This window comes from Clinocottus analis, unplaced genomic scaffold, assembly GCF_023055335.1.
Source record: "Clinocottus analis isolate CAN_PGR_092001 unplaced genomic scaffold, fCliAna1.0.p SCAF_8, whole genome shotgun sequence".
In the NCBI taxonomy this organism is placed as follows: Eukaryota; Metazoa; Chordata; class Actinopteri; order Perciformes; family Cottidae; genus Clinocottus; species Clinocottus analis.
The window spans coordinates 5,299,626-5,319,138 of record NW_027176240.1 but is presented as its reverse complement, the minus strand read 5'-3'; the positions used below and the strand labels follow the sequence as shown (position 1 = coordinate 5,319,138).

The 19,513-nt window shown below is 41.8% G+C and overlaps 3 protein-coding genes across 5 annotated transcripts in view; 2 read left to right on the top strand and 1 right to left on the bottom strand.

Annotated features, from left to right (window-relative positions):
- Window positions 1-19,513, top strand: part of dync2li1 (dynein, cytoplasmic 2, light intermediate chain 1) — a 53,532-nt gene that overhangs the window by 3,818 nt on the left and 30,201 nt on the right. The window contains exon 13 of one of the 2 annotated variants that reach the window (XM_068568114.1): window positions 943-1,051. In XM_068568114.1, coding sequence (XP_068424215.1) covers window positions 943-1,005 — 63 coding nt within the window. In that variant the 3' untranslated portion in view covers window positions 1,006-1,051. Of the gene's footprint in view, window positions 1-942; window positions 1,208-19,513 lie in introns of those variants that run through there. The other variant, XM_068568113.1, reaches the window with a different exon arrangement.
- abcg5 (ATP-binding cassette, sub-family G (WHITE), member 5) lies at window positions 1,867-11,441 on the bottom strand. The gene is made up of 14 exons (XM_068567952.1): window positions 11,272-11,441; window positions 10,884-11,005; window positions 10,533-10,669; window positions 8,974-9,072; window positions 8,442-8,574; window positions 7,288-7,427; window positions 6,574-6,703; window positions 6,198-6,411; window positions 5,692-5,897; window positions 3,955-4,093; window positions 3,063-3,136; window positions 2,734-2,845; window positions 2,468-2,580; window positions 1,867-2,051 (listed from the first exon to the last, which is right to left on the bottom strand). Exons 1-14 carry the CDS (start codon window positions 11,439-11,441, stop codon window positions 1,867-1,869), a joined length of 1,974 nt encoding a protein of 657 aa, XP_068424053.1.
- On the top strand, window positions 10,872-18,597 carry abcg8 (ATP-binding cassette, sub-family G (WHITE), member 8). 2 transcript variants are annotated; one of them, XM_068567951.1, is made up of 16 exons: window positions 10,872-10,976; window positions 11,284-11,472; window positions 11,588-11,716; window positions 11,840-12,088; window positions 13,286-13,387; window positions 13,538-13,685; window positions 14,071-14,309; window positions 14,451-14,583; window positions 15,024-15,293; window positions 15,835-15,994; window positions 16,334-16,435; window positions 16,726-16,925; window positions 17,356-17,432; window positions 17,599-17,866; window positions 17,983-18,110; window positions 18,288-18,597. In XM_068567951.1, the coding sequence occupies exons 4-16, from the start codon at window positions 12,038-12,040 to the stop codon at window positions 18,423-18,425; spliced, it is 2,016 nt and encodes a 671-aa protein (XP_068424052.1). In that variant the 5' UTR covers window positions 10,872-10,976; window positions 11,284-11,472; window positions 11,588-11,716; window positions 11,840-12,037; the 3' UTR covers window positions 18,426-18,597. The 2 variants fall into 2 exon arrangements, with proteins under 2 accessions (XP_068424052.1, XP_068424051.1); XM_068567950.1 differs by having other exon boundaries at window positions 11,588-12,088.

Below are 19,513 nucleotides of genomic sequence, written 5' to 3'. Positions count from 1 at the left end.
GAGAAGTAGTGTCGACATTGTGACGCAACAGGGTTGAGACATGGTGACATTTCAGAGTGCTCAAGATTTGTAATAATGGTTATGTATACTTTTTTTTCTTTTTTTTATATATATATATATATATATAACTTGAGTGTGTATATGTAATTGGTGAATTGAGGTCACAGAAAAAACACAAATGGATCAGCTAAATTAAAAAGAATTCCCACTTTATCAGTGAGAAAGCAGATCTCCTGTTGAGCCCTGTCTTGAGCTCTATGCTCCACACCTGTCTTAAACAAGGTCAATGTCTTGGAGTAACCTTGTGTCCTTCAGCAGTCTGCAGCAGTGTTTCTGTCAGTGTCTCTGTAACAGGCTGTAAGATATCGTGGTTATAAACTCAGACAACAGCAGTGTTCTTGTCGGCTTGTCGCAGAGCCACTCTGCCACTTGAACTTTAGTAACGTCACATTGCTGTTACTGCTGACTGAATCACCTGATGCTGTGAACCTGCCATGCCACAATGTAATTAGTCTGGATAACCACTAAGATGCATGGGGTAAAGTTTTACAGCAACAGAGTACATGTATAAAAAGAAAAGTTAGTGACATGTAAATGGACCTTTTTAGACCCAGTTTGTGGGTGTTATTATTACATTTACGTCACAAGGATCAATCACTATCATCTTTCAAACATCCTGGCCATAATTTAACAAGCAGTAAGTCACAGATTTGAAGGTATTTCTAGAATCCCCAAAGACTCTTCTGTCTATTTGTTTTACAAAAGTATTCACAGCGCATCGAGTGTATAACAAACTCTGTAAATGCATTTCCGTCCTCTATAAAACATTTGCATGCATTTCTGCATTATAGCATATGTCTAAACAACTGCATGCACTTTTTTCATGTTACTTCAATGATAAATAAAAGGTGTAATGTTGTTTCTTCTCTCTTTGTTTTTCAGGAGTTGGAGCAGTATAAGAGGAATGCATCCAAGTCATGGAAAGGACTGGAGCTGGAGACATGAGAGACAACCAACTTTATGGTCACACACACACACACACACACACACATACATACACCACAGATTATATCAATGTACATAAAGTATACACTTTGCTTTATTTATTTCCTTTTGTGTCATTGTGTCTATTTCAAACAAAATAAAACTACTTGTATACTGATGTTAAAATGTTCTCTGAAAAAAATAAACAATATTACAATAAGCATCACTTCCTATTCATGATAAATTAAATTACAATCACAACATATATATATATATATATATATATATATATATATATATATATATATATATATATATATATATATATATGTATATGTGTTTTAAACAATGTAATATATAAGGGACATTTTTGTGCTTAGAATGTGGAAATTCCTTTGATACTTTGAAACTAATGAAGTTTTGCAGATATTTACAGGACCTTAAGTAGAATCTGTGCGGCCCGTCTCAGATGTTGTTTGAGTTCATCCAGTGTTAAAGCAGCAGGTTTTTTAGTTATTTAGCTGCATATCAGGTGGTATAATGTCCATATATATTGCATATTATAGATTACTTTAACCTTGCTCTACTGTACACTTTGCATCCTGCACGGGCATTGTTCAAAACGTCTAATTGTTCTGACCTTTAATATTACTTTATTCTGTAAAAGTGCTTTTATGGACATCTTCCTTAAATGTTGGTGGAAAAGATGCAGACACAGATGATGCATGTTAGCAGGAGCTGCAGTGCCTCAGTATTCCTCATCTTCAAAGACTGACCTCGTAGTGTAAATCTTTTCTCTAAATCTATTTTACATCTTCTCAACCAGAAAAATTGCAGTTTTAATCAAAAGACCCCCCCAACCACGAATGTGGGTCTGTAGTTTTAGTGACGTACAAGCTTGTCTCTGATCTTGAAGCTGATTATGCCCAGCAGCAGGAGAGCAGGGAGGAAGGAGTAGAGGAGGACAAAGTCTAGTGTGTACCGGGACAGAGCGCCAGGATAACCCTCATCGATGATCTGACTGCCTTGAGTGATCATACAGGCTCCCGGCAAAGGTTTGGAAATATCTGCAACAGCACAACACACCGGAGGGAAAACATCAACCATTAGTCTGGTTTAAAAGACGGCTTTGTTTCCCAAAACAGTGAGTGTCCTTCAGTCTGTTATGAATACTGAACTCATACATTACATAGAGCATGTGTAAAAGCATTAACAGAGGAAAATATTAAAGTTAATTACATTTTCCCCTTATTGCAAATGTGATTCAGGACTAGATTTTACTTTCCCATTGCTGTCAGGGCAGAGTAATATAACTTTTACAACATAAATCACTGGCAAAAGATTGTGTTAAAATGTTTTTTAAGGTACATTGTTTGTGAGCTGTAAATATAAGTTTTAATGGATTATATATTATGGGTCCCTTTTCATTCTCAGGGTAAATTGAAGCAGAAGATGTGCTCCCATCGCGTTAAAATCCACTTACTGCATGTGAAGTTGAGTCCGTGGAACTCGGTGACTATGAGCAGCTCACAGCTGTACTTCTGGAAGGTCAGGTAGCTGAGCCACTGGAAGACCATCGGCATCTGTTGGGTGCTCCTGTTGAGGGGAAGAGGAAGAGGAAGGTGCGTTACCTGGAGCCTTCGTTCACATTGAAGAGCTTATTGCCTATTCGAGGTCCAAATCACAACAGGCCTGGCTATAAGTTACTTCAACACTCTCGTTCAATTGAAAACCTATTGGCTGCCTCACCTGAGGAAGCCAGATCCCACTAAGATCCCTGCGATGTTGAGCAGAGCCACTCCGGTGTTGACCATGTTGGGGTCGTGGAACACTCCCAATAGCACCACAGTTAACAGCTCACCTGAGGAAAAACTATCTGTATATAAACACTGATATGGTCTATCCCTGTCAGTGTTGACGGCAAACTGACAATAAAGACAAAGGTTTTTAGAGTTATAGGAGATAAAACATGGAGATACGTAGACTAGCAAGTCCCCACAATCCTTGGCTTTGAAGTAATAGACGATGACTGTAAATGTGTGCTTGGGAGCTCGTACATGTAAGTCTACTTGTCTCACCTATAATATGTGGCACCAGGACAACAGCAGAATAACACAGGAAGCGCATGCTGTCTGGATGCATCCCCACCGTCCTGAGAGGATCAGGGGCAAAAGATAGAAGTTAGTGAAGAATGTGTTGAATTGAACTCGATTTAGGCTAAAACATCAACTAGATTTTGCTGTAACAAAAACACTACAGACCCAATGAGAAATAGGTCTGACTTTCAAAGGTGCGCATCCTTTTTTGACATTACATTTATAGAGATATTACTCTGTTATGTCACCCGATTAAACCAAAAAGGTCTGATAAGGTCAAACAATTTCCTAAAAACATGCTTTACCAAACTGTTTAATTGTCATTTTAAGGTCAAGGTAGTGATGCCAAAATAATACATTTAAAATGTTTGTTTGTTTGTTTTTATTTGTGTAATGTTATTCCATTATTGATGTTTTCAAAGTACTGTAAATATTTGTAATAAATATGTGAACATACTACTAGTACTGCTAATAACATTAATATTACTACTAATTCCATTGTAACAAATTGATATATGCTAAGCTAACATAATAGTATTATTTTACCACATATTATAATTATTTATTTTCTGTTTTGCAAATAATAGTTTGGTTCAAGGCCACACACTTTTCGCCAAAAAATGCGCCAAAAAACATTTTTATTGATGCACCCCACAGTCTGATTATTTCTTGTAAAAAGTTATAAAAAAGAAGAAAGATATTTTTAAATGTATAATAAGACTTTTGGCATGAAGCAACATCTCAAAAGTTTGGTAGAGGCCTTTTAATAAAACTAATAAAACAAGCCTGCAGGGTTGTTAACAAGGTGGACGTATCAAATGTGAGATCTACTGAATCTATGATGCCCCATGGCGAACAAACACACACTACCCACCAGTAAAGGAAGGAGGTGAAGATGAAAACACTCAGGATGCTGAAGGGCAGGATGTGGAATATGTAAGCTAAAAACATTTGCCATTTGCTGTACAGACCGTCCTGACTCTCCTGATCACTGATGGCTCGCAACGCCGGGACTGTTGAGAAAAGCAGACGGAGAGAAGACAATGTGATGAGTGGAAAAGAGGAGAAACCTTTCATACTGAAAGTCCACGAAGCTTTTAAATTACTTCAATAAATATTAGAAGTTGTAATGATACTGATAATAAAACAAAACATGCTGCATGAAGACCTCATGCCTGCTTCAAGGAGCCGGGTCCTTGATGTCTTCATGGCCGTTTGCCAACAGTCCATGCTTCAGTGAGCAGATGTTCTTGGCTTCATTCAGACAACTGAGTAAACCTGTTCCTATCAGTCTTTATCTGTAAGATTCAAGGTCAGTATGCCGTTCCAAACCACTGCCTCTGGCTGTTTTGGGTGCTTGTGAAGTGCTTTTAATCACTTTTTGACTCTAGTTTGTCTTCTGCTCAGCTCAGTGTTTTATCACATCTCTTATCCTCAGTATCTGTGACAGCCAGAGGCCTACAGCTAAGATTGTACACTCAGCTGACAGCTGAAGAAGACAGAGAAGAGATAATCACCCCATATCGCCAATATCCTTCACTGGTTCATCATCTTTTAACATAGACTCAATGTATGAAATTAATATTAAGATATGTTCTGCTAAAGCCTTATTACCTATTGCCAACACCTTTCAACAGCTGTTTATCCCTCTTTAACCTTAATTTAACTTTAAAAATCTCTTGAGATATATATATACATATTTTTTAAAAACAAGTGTGTCCAAGCTATGTATATAATAAGTTAAAACAATACATACCACAAGATTATTTATGAAATAAATAAAGTTGATGAAGCCCTACTAGTATACAGGACCTAAAATAGGCCCTGAGCTGTAGTTGTTTCTCTCTCTATACAGTAAATGTGTGAACGTTTATCTGTATTTGAGGTTACCTCAGCCGCTATAAATACTAACACATATAGAACCAGATAATATTGATAGTATGGGTGTAGGTCTCAAAAGGTTCTTGGGTTCAGTGATCTCTAAATGGAGTAAAGGTCATTCTGCCCGTGTAGGTAAACTGCAAACTGCATCTACTGTGTGATGATGACAAACTGCGGTTGTATACTATAACACTAGTACTATACTCACAACTCATCTCTTCATCTTGTGCTCTGACCTACGAGAGACGTGAAAGCACATGAAGTCTCTTTGGGCGCTTTCACCGAGCAAAATCAAAGCTCGACTTCACACATTTCTGCTGAAGGGAACAAAACTCCTGCAGGCAGCCGACCCCTTTCACCTACTGAACGAGAGATAAGCCAGCTTACGCGGCTGAGATAAAGACGTTTCAAACGCGCTGTTTAACTTTTACTCAGGTGATAGACCACACACACTTTATCCTCTGCAGAATTTCCCTAAAGTCATCATATCCATCTTTTGTAGATATTTTTTGTGTGTGATGTTATCAGTTAAATAGCCTTGGACATTCCTGTTTTTTTTGTTTTTTTTGAGGGTCACACCAGTTCAGCACAGAGCTGCTTCATAGAAATGCTTTCGTTTAGTGTTTGAATACTGACCTCTCTGTCAAAACTTGGAATGCTTTCAAAATAAAATAAAAAAGTAAAAATATGTTTTTCCCCGCTCCGTGCAGATGCATGGTGTGAAACTCACAGAGAGCTACAGCATTCAGCATGCCGGTGTAGGGCAACGCTGCGATGCTCTGATAGATGATGCCGATGCGGTCCTGCACGGCCCCCTTGCTGACGTCGTTGTCTAAATGCATCACAAAGAAGGCCACGAAGAGACTGTAGATCAGGTTCTGAGACAAACGCATCAGAACACCCATTCTGTCTCGAGACAGGTTTCTTGCCGTCCGCCTGGACACAGAAAAAACACATAAAAACACATGAAAACACAGGTGATGATACGTGTCATTGGCTACATATTCAGATAGCGACACACAAAGGGTCAGAGGGAGAAATAAAAGAGAGGGACAGAAAAGAATCAGAGATAACATGATGATACAGAAGCGATCACTCAATGTCTTTGGAGGTACAGAAGGATACGAGATGAATAATCTACTCAATAATCATATCTTTTATGTAGTAGGCAGTAATAAGTATTGCCTTTGTAGATGACGTCTACACAAGGGGGCTGAAGACTCGCTCAGCACTGACCTGAGCAGAACTTCAAGTTTGGCCGCACCGCTCGGTGACTCTTTGCTCTTGAAGGGGATGGCCGGCTTGTCCACCCGCTGCAGGCTCTGCTCCACTTTACCCAGCATGCTCTGGAAGATGGCAGACCTCTGATAGGACGACGTGATCTCGTGCATGCGACTGAAGGTGGCTGCCTCCCGCTCGCTGCTGCGTGTGTCCACTGAGGTGAAGTCAACTGTGTGACATCACAGCAATTTGAATATTTCAACGTTTAATGCACACCCTCTTTGTTATTTTATATACTGTAGATTGTCAAGATGTTCATATTCTTGTTGTTGTTGTAATTGTTATAGCTATGTGACTTTAGTTTACAATACATGATCATAGCAAGCAGTACCATAGATGTCAAAGGGGTTGCAGTACTCTGGACACTCGTATCCACATTGGCTGAAGAAGTCCACCATCTCCTCGGGCTGACCACAGAACACCAGCTCCCCCCGAGTCATGATCGCTATCCTGCTAAACACCTGGGACACACACACACGCACACACACACACCAATAGTTTAATATCTTCAGCAATGCCTATCAGCTAACCCACAACGCATGATCTTCTGCCTCGGTAGAAAATGGTGAGTTTTCCGTGTTTAAAGGATCAATATAATCACATGCCAGCATGTACATTTCAATAGTTTTTGTTTGCTGTAAATATCAGAGACAAGATGTCTTCCTAATGTAAGAGATGGAGGACAAAATCCAAAACCTTCTTTCTGAGTGAAAATGACTTCTAAAGTTGAGCTGAAGTTATTATAGTTTCTATCCCTCCACTGCAGCTCAGCAAAGAAACGTCTGTCGAAACAAAGAGAGGAAATTCCATACTTATAAGGTTGTAACTTTTGAAGATAACCTCAACAGAAGGAGGACCGTGGATTTTGTCCCCTGTCTCTTCCATTAAAATGTCATTATAAGGGGATCTCTTCGGACATGAGACAGCAAACAAAAGCTGTGTTGATGTGCATATGGCCATATGGGTAATGTTTCAAGACGGAGATAGACGGTGTCTGTCTATGAGTCAGTCTTTCTTCTTTCCTTAAGTTTATCTGGACACTCACCCTGAAGAGCTCGGAGCGCGGTTGGTGGATGGTTACGATGACGATGCGGTTCCTCTTGGCCAGCTCCGCCATCAGCACCACAATCTGATTCGCGGTCATGCTGTCCAGGCCCGTGGTCGGCTCATCCAATAGGATCACCCCTGCGATGACATCACCCCAATGACGCAGGTTTGTCACACACTGCCGCATCGAGAACGGTAGGAAGGCCGGACAATAACTTTTTTCTCTTCTTTTTCAGTTGGAAAACTTTTAAATGTACTTTTTATTAAGTGGCACATGCAGGACTCTCAGCGGGGCCGAAGATAAGTGAGTCCTTTTTCTTTTTTTTTTGTTAATTACTCTAATTAGAACAATTAAAAGATTGCCTCTTTGCATTATGAAAGCAGAGTGGAATTAGCAGATGCTTTAATTGTGAGATTAATTCATTTCCTGGTTGATTGGAGAGGCAGCGAATGGGAACTCCTCATTACTCTTTGTGTGACTCTATGTGTGTGTGTTTCCATGGCCAGTCTAATCCTGAATGAGGACTGAGACCTTTCAATCTCCCTGGAGGAATGTAGACCTGATAAACTACACCTGGGATGAGTACAAGCGTGTGCAGGCTCACACACACACATACACACACACACAGACACGCACACACACAGAGGTGGGTCTCTGCTCATTCCCTTTGTGGTGTGATAACCCAGTCTTTCATTATGCTTCTCCATCTCTCCCTCCGTCCTTTTCTCTGTCCTTTCCTGAGTCCTCTCTTACTTCGATCCCTTTGTTTCTTAGCGTGGACTTCTGAAAATCTTTGGGGAGGGATGGATTCTGGAGTGAACTTTCTTCTGTTCTCTGGATAGCTTGGTCCTGCCTTCAGTCCTGTTGCTTCCAACAGCAAATGTATGAAATATGTATGTGTTATATCTAATCATTTACTAAAGAGAGAGAGCAAAACTTTCTGATATTGTGCCACGGCTCTTTTTGTATAATCCTCGACCCATGTGTGTTCACCTCTAATGCTTCAGTTTATCTCCTCCACATCTCCTCATTTGAATTCTGTAAAGCTTTAAGGATTTAAGAGATAATGGCTTTTACCTCTATTCACCTTTAATCAGCAGCACCCTTTAGTTCGTATAAAGCTCATATTTCCCAGCTCCCGAAGTACTCACTTGGGTCCTGAAGTAGCTGGCCGGCAATGGAGACCCTCCTCCTCTCGCCCCCGGAGATCCCTGGGAAAACACGGCCTCCAATAACACTGCGGGCAACATGACTCAGACTCAACTCGGCCATCACCGCCGACACCTGCACAGGGGTCAGAGGTCAAAGGTCAGCTGACTACGAATCGCAAAATCTGCCAACAAAGGCTGACTTCAAACAATGTTCCTAATAGTTTTAATTATTAGAAATATGTCTGGTGTATTACTCCTCTCTGAGGGTTCCTGAGTGAGAGTGAGGAGTTTACATCTGGGTTTAACGTGGAACATAGGCTTGACAGTTGCACATTTATAACCTATCCAACTCATTTGACCTATAAAGAAATGATTATACCTAGTTTGTGTTCTTAGTTATCCTGATGTTGGACGTAACATTCTTTGAAATAGCCGTGACTATTTGGCAGAGTAAAGATATTTTCTCTAGCTGGAAGAAAAGCTGTGGAAATCAGATTGAGTGGATGGAGCATTAGAGGCTCTCAAAAGTCACCTTCTTCTTTATAGCTTTGGCCGAGTGTTTCCGCAGGGCCAGCTGAGCTGTGTAGGTCAGAGTCTCCTCCACTGTCAGATAACTCAACAAGTTATCACTCTGGAGAAGAAAGAGACAGAGAGAGTAAAGAAATATAATGAATGGCAAGAAACAAGTCAGATGCAGTGAGGCAGACACAATTTATGAAGGATATTTTGAGAATATATTGTAAATAGCTTCCTCATTTTTTTCCTTACTAGAGAGATAAGTAACAACCCTATGGGTTAATGGTTATTACAATACTGCTAGTAATTAATCTCCACCAAGAAGCATATATCAGTTTTGTCTCTTCCATATTCCTCATATCCCTTCGTCAGTATTCAAACTACAGTATATCATAAAACCTAACGTGTCTCTGGTGTGAACTTTACTGTAAACATCCATGCTTCACACTATTAGCAACAGAAAAGTGTAGATTTCAGAGTATTTATAGACAGTATTTTTGTGTACGTACATCCATGTAGTGCACAGACAGCATTTATTTGTACCTACTGTACATGTTTAAATACACTTCACATACACTACACTACACATACTTTGCATTTTTTTGCACTTTCTCTATTGTTTAAATCTTTCATCCTTGTTATTTTTATTTGTGTGTCTGTAAGCTGCTACTTCGACAAACAAATTTCCTCTCGGGGATGAATAAAGTATATATCCATCCATCCATCCATCCTATTTATATAATCATATACGCCGACTGGAACATACCTCTGCCCCAGACATATACACACACACACACACACACACACACACACACACACACACATACACACACACATGTACGCCTTGAACCTGCTGTCTGCCTCAATTAACACACAGCGCCTCCCAATCCCACTTCTCCTCGGTCGCTCATCTGAATGACTTTAATATCAGGAGCTCATATCACCTCCTCATCTACAGCTTAGCAGGAGAAGTTAATGACAAGGCTTAGAGAGCAGAGAAGGGGTGCTATCAGCTAGAGGAGGGAGATGATTTGAAAGGAAGCAAGGCCAGTTTTAAGCCAGTATTTTTAATTCAAGTTTTGGATACACTTGAGCACCTCTCATTGAGAGATTAAGTGTATGAGGAGGCCAGCAAGGGCCTTTAGTTAATTTCATCCAGAGGCCAGGGCTACCTTTTCAGGAGTTTTTGCAAAATGGTGCATGTGTTCATCGAGTTTGGGCATTAATGATGGTTAACCACACAGGCAACTTAAAAACACACAAACTGTGATACCGTGTGGCAACGTTTTACCTGATGTCAGTGTGTGATGAGAACTAGGGCACAGTGAAAAGTGCATTGGATTAGGTTCTATACTCTTTATTCGCTGTTCAGCAGTTTCATGCTGCCTTATTGATGCATTTTCACAAACAAATGGTTCCCAGTCTACAAACAATGAATGTTTCATTGTGTTTTTCTCTTGTTAGCGTGAGCTGAAGGCCCAGTTTGAAATATCCAGAAAACTAGGTTAACTTCTTAAAGTAATAAATATCATATGTCTGTGTTTATTCAGTGTGCACTTTATGTCCGTGTGTTACCTGCAGTACGTAAGAGAAGCAGTCCTGATACTCTTCTCTCTTCAGCTTCATGCCGTTAACGAACACCTCGCCCAACAGCGTGCCGCGGTTTCCAATCCTCCCTGAGATGGCATCCAGCAACGTGGTCTTCCCTGAGCCTTTACAAGGCAAGATGTAGACACACACACACATGGATACGTATGACATACAATATTAAAATATGTGCTCTCATATCTCAGAACATTTTTAGTTGCATTGCCTTTATTTACCCTCTTATTCAATATGTAACAGTGTCTACAAGAGTTATTTGATTGGCTTATTTTTATTGTTGTGTTTAAACTCTTTGCTCTTTGGACTGAGCTGAGATCGAACCTGAATTGCCAAGTATGCCCATAATCTGCCCGCTGTCCACGTGGAAGGAGACATCATTGAGGATCTGACGAGTCCATCGCTGCTTGTAGCTGGGTAAGTCCCACCACGGACCCACACGCTCACTAGAAAACACACACACACACACACACACACACACACAAGTCATCATTTGATTAAAAAAAGTATATATGTGTTCCTCAATCAGCAGTGTGCATTATTTGACACGACGTCGACAAAATGTTGCAGCTTCCCTTGCATTACTTTTATTCTTCTGCCATCATAGACTTGCAGATCATTTGACTCAAACCTGGCCGTGTACGAGCATAATGATGAGTAATGATTCTCAGAGTGTTGTTGTCTCTCAGTCCTCCTCTTGCACACTCTTTACCTGACTGCGTAGGAGATCTTCTTGACGCTGAGACAACAGGAGGGCTCTGATCGCTCCTCTCCAGCGGCCCCCCATTCATCCCTCTTCTCCTCCGACACAAACTTGAAGGACTCTCCAACTTTGCTCCCGTTCTCCGGCTCCACCGACCGCATTGAGTAAGATGTGTTCATGTCGCCGGCCAGTCCGCTACTCCAAACAGCCGTGAGTGAAGTCCGTCTCAGATCACTTTGTCCGTATCCACATGACTCGTAGACAGACACCGAAGCTCCAAATACGAGTTGTCTTACAGACCCAGACTTTGTTTCTTTGCACCCAGAACGGCCCGGTCAGAACTGCAGTGCGAGAGCAGCGGTGTCTCTCAGGAACCATAAACACACAGTGAACGCTGGTGTTATCTAAGAGAACTTTGATCTGGAGCTCTATAAAGAAGACCAAAAAAAAAAAAGTAGATTGACTGCCTGTACGTCTCACTTCAGTCCTGAAGTTGTGGACCAGAAAGGTTACAAGTAACTAGACAGAGCAGGTGAAGAACTGAGATGACATGAGTTTGGACGCTTTGTGTCGGAAGGAGGAGACGAGAGGAGATTCAGCTGGACTGGAGTCGACCGATCTAACAGGGAGAAGGAACTCTGAACAGAGGAACAACGGACGAACAACGAGCAACAAAGGCAGATTCCCATAGAGAGAAAAAGAGAGGAACCAGACAGAGGAAGGAAAAGAGGGACGTTGACCTCTTGACCCAACAAAACGTCAACCAGCAACTCGCATGGTCATGGACACAGATACTGGCCTGAACCATGCATACGGCTCCTCACAGGTCAGTTCATTATGGGATCACAAGTTCCTCTCCTGTTACACAGATCAGTGAGCTTCTGAACTCTCTTTGTGTGCCCAGTCAGATTGAATATAACAATGTGGGTATTTTGGTCAAAAGAGTCCAGTTTTAGTGATTATGTGGGTCGTAATTTGAAAAAAAAATATGTTTATTTATTTGACATCCACATTAAAAATGCATTGCTTTAATATTTCTAGCCAACATGTTTGACACCAAAGTAGTTTTTATTTATTCTGTAGAAGATGAATTAGTTTACTGTGAATTTATAGGCAGTCATTTTTACCACAAATGCTTAAAATATGTATTTCTATTCATCAGGCCGTTTATATCTTTGAGAGTCCATACTCTAACTCTAACTCTATCTAAAGAAATCAGCACTATATTTGTTTTAGTTTGATCTCTAGTATGCTATAAAAACAAAGGCTTCGTTGTGATATTTCAGTCATCACATCAGGCAACAACTGGTTAGAACAGCTGCATGAACAATGGCAACATTTTGAATGTCTATACAACATAAATAACATCTGTAGATTAATATGATGAAGAAAAGGAACCAGGAGGGTCTGAAAACTGTCACATCAGCTATTTTACATGACATGTACAGTTATTACAATGTACAGTAGATGTGATGTAAGCGTGTGCTGCCTTTTGACATGTATTATATTTAGATATTACATAATGGTCATTTTAATGACATTGTCAAATGGACTTTGGAGCCTCAAAAGGTCTCAGGCAACTATTTGCACACACACACACACACACACACACACACACACAGATGCACTCAAACATACTCTTGCATGCACACAGTGATCATAAAATGAATGCCTAACTAAAACAACGTAATAACGTAAGTTATTAGTACCAATATGTGAGTTGATAAAGTGTAATATAAATTGCAGATAATGTAGCATTGTGTACTTTTTCCAATAGAAAGATTTTAACAGACACAGTGAGCAAGCAAACACAAAACAGTTCATCAATTATTTATATTATTAAAACATTTAGCAACTTAAAAATAATGCTTTATAATTTAAAAAAAAACAACAAAAAAACAGTTGTATTACTCTTGCTGATCTTTACTTTGAGATTGCTCTTCTCGATATGGACACAGATAAAAATGTGGGACGAGTGCCTGCCTCTCTAAAGCTAGTCGACCTTTCTACTCCTCTTGAACAGCATCAAGACAAAGAGTTGTTCTCCTCTGAGGAAGACAGCAGCCTCTACTTCACCTACAGCGGCGGGTGCAATGAACTGGAAGTCAACAACCTGCACTACGAGGTAACTGACGGGCAGCCGCCCTGCTCTCATGCACACTCCTCTTCAGCTTTTAACTGTTGCAGGTTGCACGTGTTGCTGTATACATATGTCTTAATTGTGTGTGTGTGTGTGTGTGTGTGTGTGTGTGTGTGTGTGTGTGTGTGGTCCCAGGTGGACACGGCGGCTCAAATCCCGTGGTACGAGAGGTTATCAGAGTTCAAGATGCCGTGGGAGATGAAAGGAGACAAGCAGACAGCCATCAACAAGCTCAGCCTCCGAGTCCGCAGCGGGCAAATGCTGGCCGTCATCGGCAGCTCAGGTGACACATACTCACACACACACACACACACACACACACACACACACACACACACACACACACATGCACATGCACACGCACACGGCTGTTATGTAATCAGGGTTATAAATGTAAAACCCTGGTTAATCAAGATGTCATTTGTTCCAGCTGCCTTCGTGTCAGCAGCACATTTCACATTTACAACATGAAACATATTACAAAACAATAAAACCTGTATTTTTTTTATGCAGCTGCTGCATGAACTAGACAAAACATCTGCTACAACTTGAGACTAATCAGTGGCTCAAACGTCTTGTCGTTGGCTCCGTGCCTTTTGAGACTTTTCAGTGATTTTAGTTTGATGCTTCATTATTATTGTTTTTAATACATAATCGTCTCTTTCCAGGTTGTGGGAAAACATCTCTGCTGGACATCATAACTTGTCGCGATGAGGGCGGTGCGATGACATCCGGTCAGGTTCTGATTAACGGGAAACCCAACACGCCGCAGCTGGTGAAGAAGAGCATCGCTCATGTCCGCCAAGACGACCGCCTTCTTCCTCACCTCACCGTCCGGGAAACGCTGGCCTTTGTTGCCAAACTGAGGCTCCCCACCCACTTCACTCAGGCGCAGAGGGACCAGAGGGTGAGACTAAAACAAGCAAATGATGCACACAACATGAGGACACTTTGTATATACAAGTATGAGCTGAAAAAAAAACTGTTCTGTGTGCTTTAAAGACACATTTTGCACATGTGACAAAGTTTGTGCTGTTTTCTGTCCCAGGTGGATGATGTCATCGCAGAGCTGCGGCTGCGACAGTGTGCTCACACCAGGGTGGGAAACAGCTACGTGAGGGGCGTTTCTGGAGGAGAGAGGAGGAGAGTCAGCATAGCCGTCCAGCTTCTCTGGAACCCCGGTAAAAGAAAACATTTTTAAAATAAAAAATAATTTGAATTTCCCCCTTTGGCTTTGATTTTTAAGCTTGTAAATTTAATCATAAAAGTGTGTTATATTGCAATTAAAGGTATTGTGAATAACTGTTACAAGGTATTAAGTGTTATTTATCTGTAACAATAGTCATGCAGTTTATCAATATGCAAAGACAGCCTTTCAAACTCAACAGTATGTTTCAGGATGCCTCAGGTTAACTTCCTGCGGTGGAATATTAAGATGCAATAGACAATATAATACCTTGAAGTATTCTGCACACATCTCACTGTTTCTCCTGATTAGATGAACTCCAATTACATTTCCCAGGCCTCAGCCTTCCGCTTCTCCACAACCCCCTCCTACCGCCAACAAGACAGGAAGTCATGTCTTTTTATGGATTATTCATCTGCTGTTTTTCCATTCCAGGTATTTTGATCCTGGACGAGCCCACGTCAGGTCTGGACAGCTTCACGGCCCACAACCTGGTCATCACGCTGTCCCGCCTTGCTCGGGGAAACCGCCTCGTGCTGCTGTCGGTCCACCAGCCTCGGTCTGACATCTTCCAGCTTTTCGACCTCGTCGTCCTGCTGTCGTCGGGTTCAGCCGTTTACTGCGGCGCCGCTCGTGACATGGTGCCTTACTTCACCTCCCTCGGGTACCCCTGCCCACGATACTGCAACCCCTCCGACTTCTATGGTTAGTGTGTGTAGAAAGCTGTCAAAACAGCGTTAACCTGATGGCGTCGAGCCCTGTTTTCTGAAAATGGTTAATAATATACCCATACTAAATTCTGATTATCTCCTCAACCACGAGGCCTACTTGAATAATTTAAAAAAAAGTATAATTTTCAGAAAACCCTTGGGAAAATAGTTTGTATATGTGTTACTGGTATGTTGGTTTATGATGATGCACAGAAAAGGAAAACATATATATATTTTGCAAAAAATACATAATTAAAAGTTGTATTTTCTTATCGTAACTCTATTTTCTATGTTTAAATTGAATATATAACATAGTTTTTTGTGTTGAGCGAAGTTAAGTGTTTTTTATAATTCTAAAATGTTTATTTCTGGCACCCCAAATCATCTCTGACAGTTGTTATCACAACCAAACTCATTGGCTTAGAGGAAATTTAGCTAAAAAAAAAAAGGTGACACTGATGCACAATAAATAAAAAAATCAGATTGATGATGATATTAAACGCCTTTCGTTGGTGTGTGTGTGTGTGTGTGTCCAGTTGATCTCATCAGTATAGACCGGCGCAGTCCAGAGCGAGAGGCCGAGTGTTTGGAGCGCTCCACAGTTCTGGCTGAGCGCTTCCTGGAAAAGGTCCAAGACACAGACAATCACATGTGGAAGCCAGCTGGGACCAACGCAGCACCAACACAGACCGACAGGTAGCAGCGACTTTAAGTTTGCTCCCATTCGCCACCTTTTCTTCACCTCGACATTCACATATTGTTCCCAACTTTTCACACGTCTCCGTTCATCTCATCCTCCTCTCGTTGCCTCCTTTCTCCCGCGGCAGCAGCTGCATGGCAACTTGTTAGCAGTTAAACAACTCAGCTGTGTTTTGAGTGACGACATCATTTGTGTTTTGTATTTGAGTTACTGCTGCGAATGCAACGCTTTTCAAAGTAAACTTCATGCATTTCTAGATTCCTGCTTTCATGTTAATAATGTATTGGAAACTGGTTTCTGGCGCGCTAACACAGACAGTGTTTTCCCGCCTGCAGCCCTCAGCAGATGAGCAATGTTAAAGGAGAGGAAGTCGTCACTATTTCCAGGCAGAGTAACAGACTGCCTGGCCGGCTTCACCAGTTTACGATTCTCATCAGGTAAGAACAGCTCACACAGACGTAGACCAGCATGTCTGTTTACACACACACTCATATACAGATTGACCATTTGGGGTGTGATCTCTTTTGTCTTTTTTGATTTGAAGTTCTACATTTGTACTTCTACTTTTTGAATAATTTCTCCGTTCATTTGGACTTCTCTGCTCGGTGCACAAACTGTGCGGTCTTCTCATCGTGGCTGGTTGTTTATTGGTCATTGTGAGATAAAAAAACAAAAAAAACAAATCAACAATTCGTAATCCTCTTTGTGTGTTCATCTCCTCCCTCAGGCGGCACATGTACAATGACTTCAGAGACCTGGTCACCTTGCTGGTTCACGGCCTCGAGGCCCTCCTCATGTCGCTGCTGGTCGGTTGTCTCTACTACGGGGCTGGAGAGACTCGCCTGTCCATCCAGGACACGGTAGCCCTGCTCTACATGATCGGGGCTCTCACCCCATTCGCTGTGGTGCTGGACGTCATCGCTAAATGTGAGTCACGACAGCAGTCTGAGAACTCAGTTATCAGAAGTGCATTGTCACTTGAGATAAACTGTAACAAGACAAACCAGAACTGAGATGCTGAAAGTTCAGAACGGTTCTTAAAAGGCTTAAAGTCATGATAAAGATTTGTGGGCAATAAAGTTGCACGATTTGCTCTCAGATCCTGAGACATTTCATAATCAACTACAGAGATAGCGAGACTGAGTCCACTGAGTCACGTTCAAGATAGAGAGGTCAAGGTGAAGTGACGACTCAAGTGCACTTAAGCCTCCGAGTGGAATATTATTACTTTTGCTATTTGTTGCTGTATTGTGTATCAGCGTGCAGAAAACCGAGGAACAGTTCCAATCCTTAACCTTAAGACGCCCACACACGAGAGGTCATAATGCTCATGGGCCTCACTTCCTGTTCCCTGCAGGTCACACAGAGAGAGCCATGCTCTACCACGAGCTGCAGGACGGCATGTACTCCGTCACCTCCTACTTCTTTGCCAAGGTAAACCCCGGAGACCTCCAGTAGGGGTCAGTCTCGCTCCGTGCTGGAGTCCCTTCGGTACAGTTCTGTGGTGTCTCCATGCAAATACAGCACCCAAAATCAAGGATCCAGAATGTGTGAATTCTGAATTTCTGTAGATTTTACCGGCTGCCTTCTCCCCGTTCAGATCCTGGGGGAGTTACCGGAGCACTGCGTGTTCACCCTGGTGTACGGCCTGCCCATCTATTGGCTGGCCGGTCTCAACGAGGTGCCGAGCCGTTTCCTGCTCAACTTCCTGCTGGTGTGGCTGATGGTTTACTGCAGCCGAGCCATGGCTCTGTTTGTGGCTGCCGCGCTGCCCACCCTGCAGACCTCCGCCTTCATGGGCAACTCCCTCTTCACCGTCTTCTATCTGACCGGAGGCTTCGTCATCAGCTTGGAGAACATGTGGCTTGGTGAGGAGATGGATACATCCCCCCTCCGCCCCCACCTCTCCTTAACATGTGAGGACAGAGAATCAGCTGGCCAGTGTGTGTGGCGTTCACACCCGTGCATGTTCTTGACCTTTCAGTGGCCTCGTGGCTCTCTCACGCCTCCTTCATGCGCTGGGGTTTTGAGGGCATGCTGCAGGTGCAGTTCCGAGGCAACGATTACCCCGTCACCATCAGAAACCTCACCATCCATGTGGACGGCATACACGTGAGTCAGAAACGGACACACAAATACAGAAGCACGACATTCCTTCTGCCCATTTTCCCTCCAAATTATATTATTGAAAACTAAACGAATTGTACATAAATGAACACAACTAATAAAACCAACGTACTGCACGTGGTCCGCCCTCTTATCCTGTAACCCTCTGTGTTTGTCTTTGAGGTGGTGGAAGCCATGAACATGAACCAGTATCCTCTGTACTCGTGCTATCTGGTCCTGCTGGCCGTCTGTCTGGTCTTCATGGCGCTGTATTACTTGTGCCTGAAATTCATCAAACAGAAGTCCAGTCAGGACTGGTGAACACATCTGGACCAGTTTCAACACTCAGACAATCAAACGCTGGCTGGAATCACACAAATGACATCAGAGTCAGGTGTTGTACTTGAGGGAGTGTTGTTGTTGTTGTTGTTGTTGTTTTGTGCAGCAGTGGAAGGAAGTCATTTGGGTTCGAGTTCGACTGGTTCGACACTGAGCCGTGCTTCCCCGCGTCACTTTACTGTTCATGTAAGGATGTTTTATGGTAACTAAAGTGGATGTAAAAGGAAAATATGAGTTTCAAATGTACCATTTCACAGTCATTTCAACATCAGACGCTGGACTTAGTGGTAGAAACACATGAAACGACCTCTCTGGCACCTCAGCTGTGCTCTGAAAGTTTAATGTATTAAAAAAAAATCCTTAAAACGCAGAAATTGTTCTCCCTCCTATTTAGTTGAAAGAATCTTTACGTGTGAAATAAGTAGGATTTGGGTAAGAAACCCTCGTTTAGGACAAGCGCGTGTTGCAGTACTGCGGCCTGCTGCTGGGTGGCAGCAGAGCACTGCACTTACGTCAAAGTTTAAAGGATTTTGTTTTTTTTCTCTCCTTCTCGTCTCCATCTTTGCAAATGATTAGAGCGCCACTTTGGCAGATATCCATCTGCAGCTTTTGCTTGTTCCATTTTCAATCTTCTTTTTTTCTAAAGCTTTATCTTTTTTTTGTATATGTAAGGTTATTAAGCTTAACAATGTGCAGCCAGTATAAGAAGCACTGGAGAAAGAAAAAAAAAGCCTAGTAGAGATTTAGTAAGTCACACTTGAAAGAAAAAAAAAAGAGCTTGTACTTGTGTCCTCATAGATTGAAGATTATGTAATCTGTGTGTTGTTGTACTGTTGCATCAGCCTGATAAATATTTTACAGACATGGTTCGAGTCCAAATTAGTAAAGTATTAAATCAACTTGCTCCACTTGAGCACGTTTATTTGTGTCCTTATATGCTCGGCTATCCTTTGACCTGGTCATCTAGTAACATGGTGGAGCCACTGAGCCGTTCCATAACAATGCATGCTATTAATAATGTGATTATTTGTATTTTCCGGATTTTATTTCAACACAAATCCCTTAGAAAT

Excerpts from the sequence above, each read along its gene's own strand:
- abcg5 (XM_068567952.1), bottom strand. The coding sequence starts at position 11,441 with ATGAACACATCTTACTCAATGCGGTCGGTGGAGCCGGAGAACGGGAGC. Across the intron at positions 11,006-11,271 it reads AAGATCTCCTACGCAGTCAG|TGAGCGTGTGGGTCCGTGGT; the intron begins GTAAAGAGTGTG and ends TGTGTTTTCTAG. Across the intron at positions 7,428-8,441 it reads CCAGCTACTTCAGGACCCAA|GGGTGATCCTATTGGATGAG; the intron begins GTGAGTACTTCG and ends ATGTCATCGCAG.
- abcg8 (XM_068567951.1), top strand. The coding sequence starts at position 12,038 with ATGGTCATGGACACAGATACTGGCCTGAACCATGCATACGGCTCCTCA. Across the intron at positions 14,310-14,450 it reads AGGCGCAGAGGGACCAGAGG|GTGGATGATGTCATCGCAGA; the intron begins GTGAGACTAAAA and ends TTTCTGTCCCAG. Across the intron at positions 17,867-17,982 it reads CTTGGAGAACATGTGGCTTG|TGGCCTCGTGGCTCTCTCAC; the intron begins GTGAGGAGATGG and ends TTGACCTTTCAG.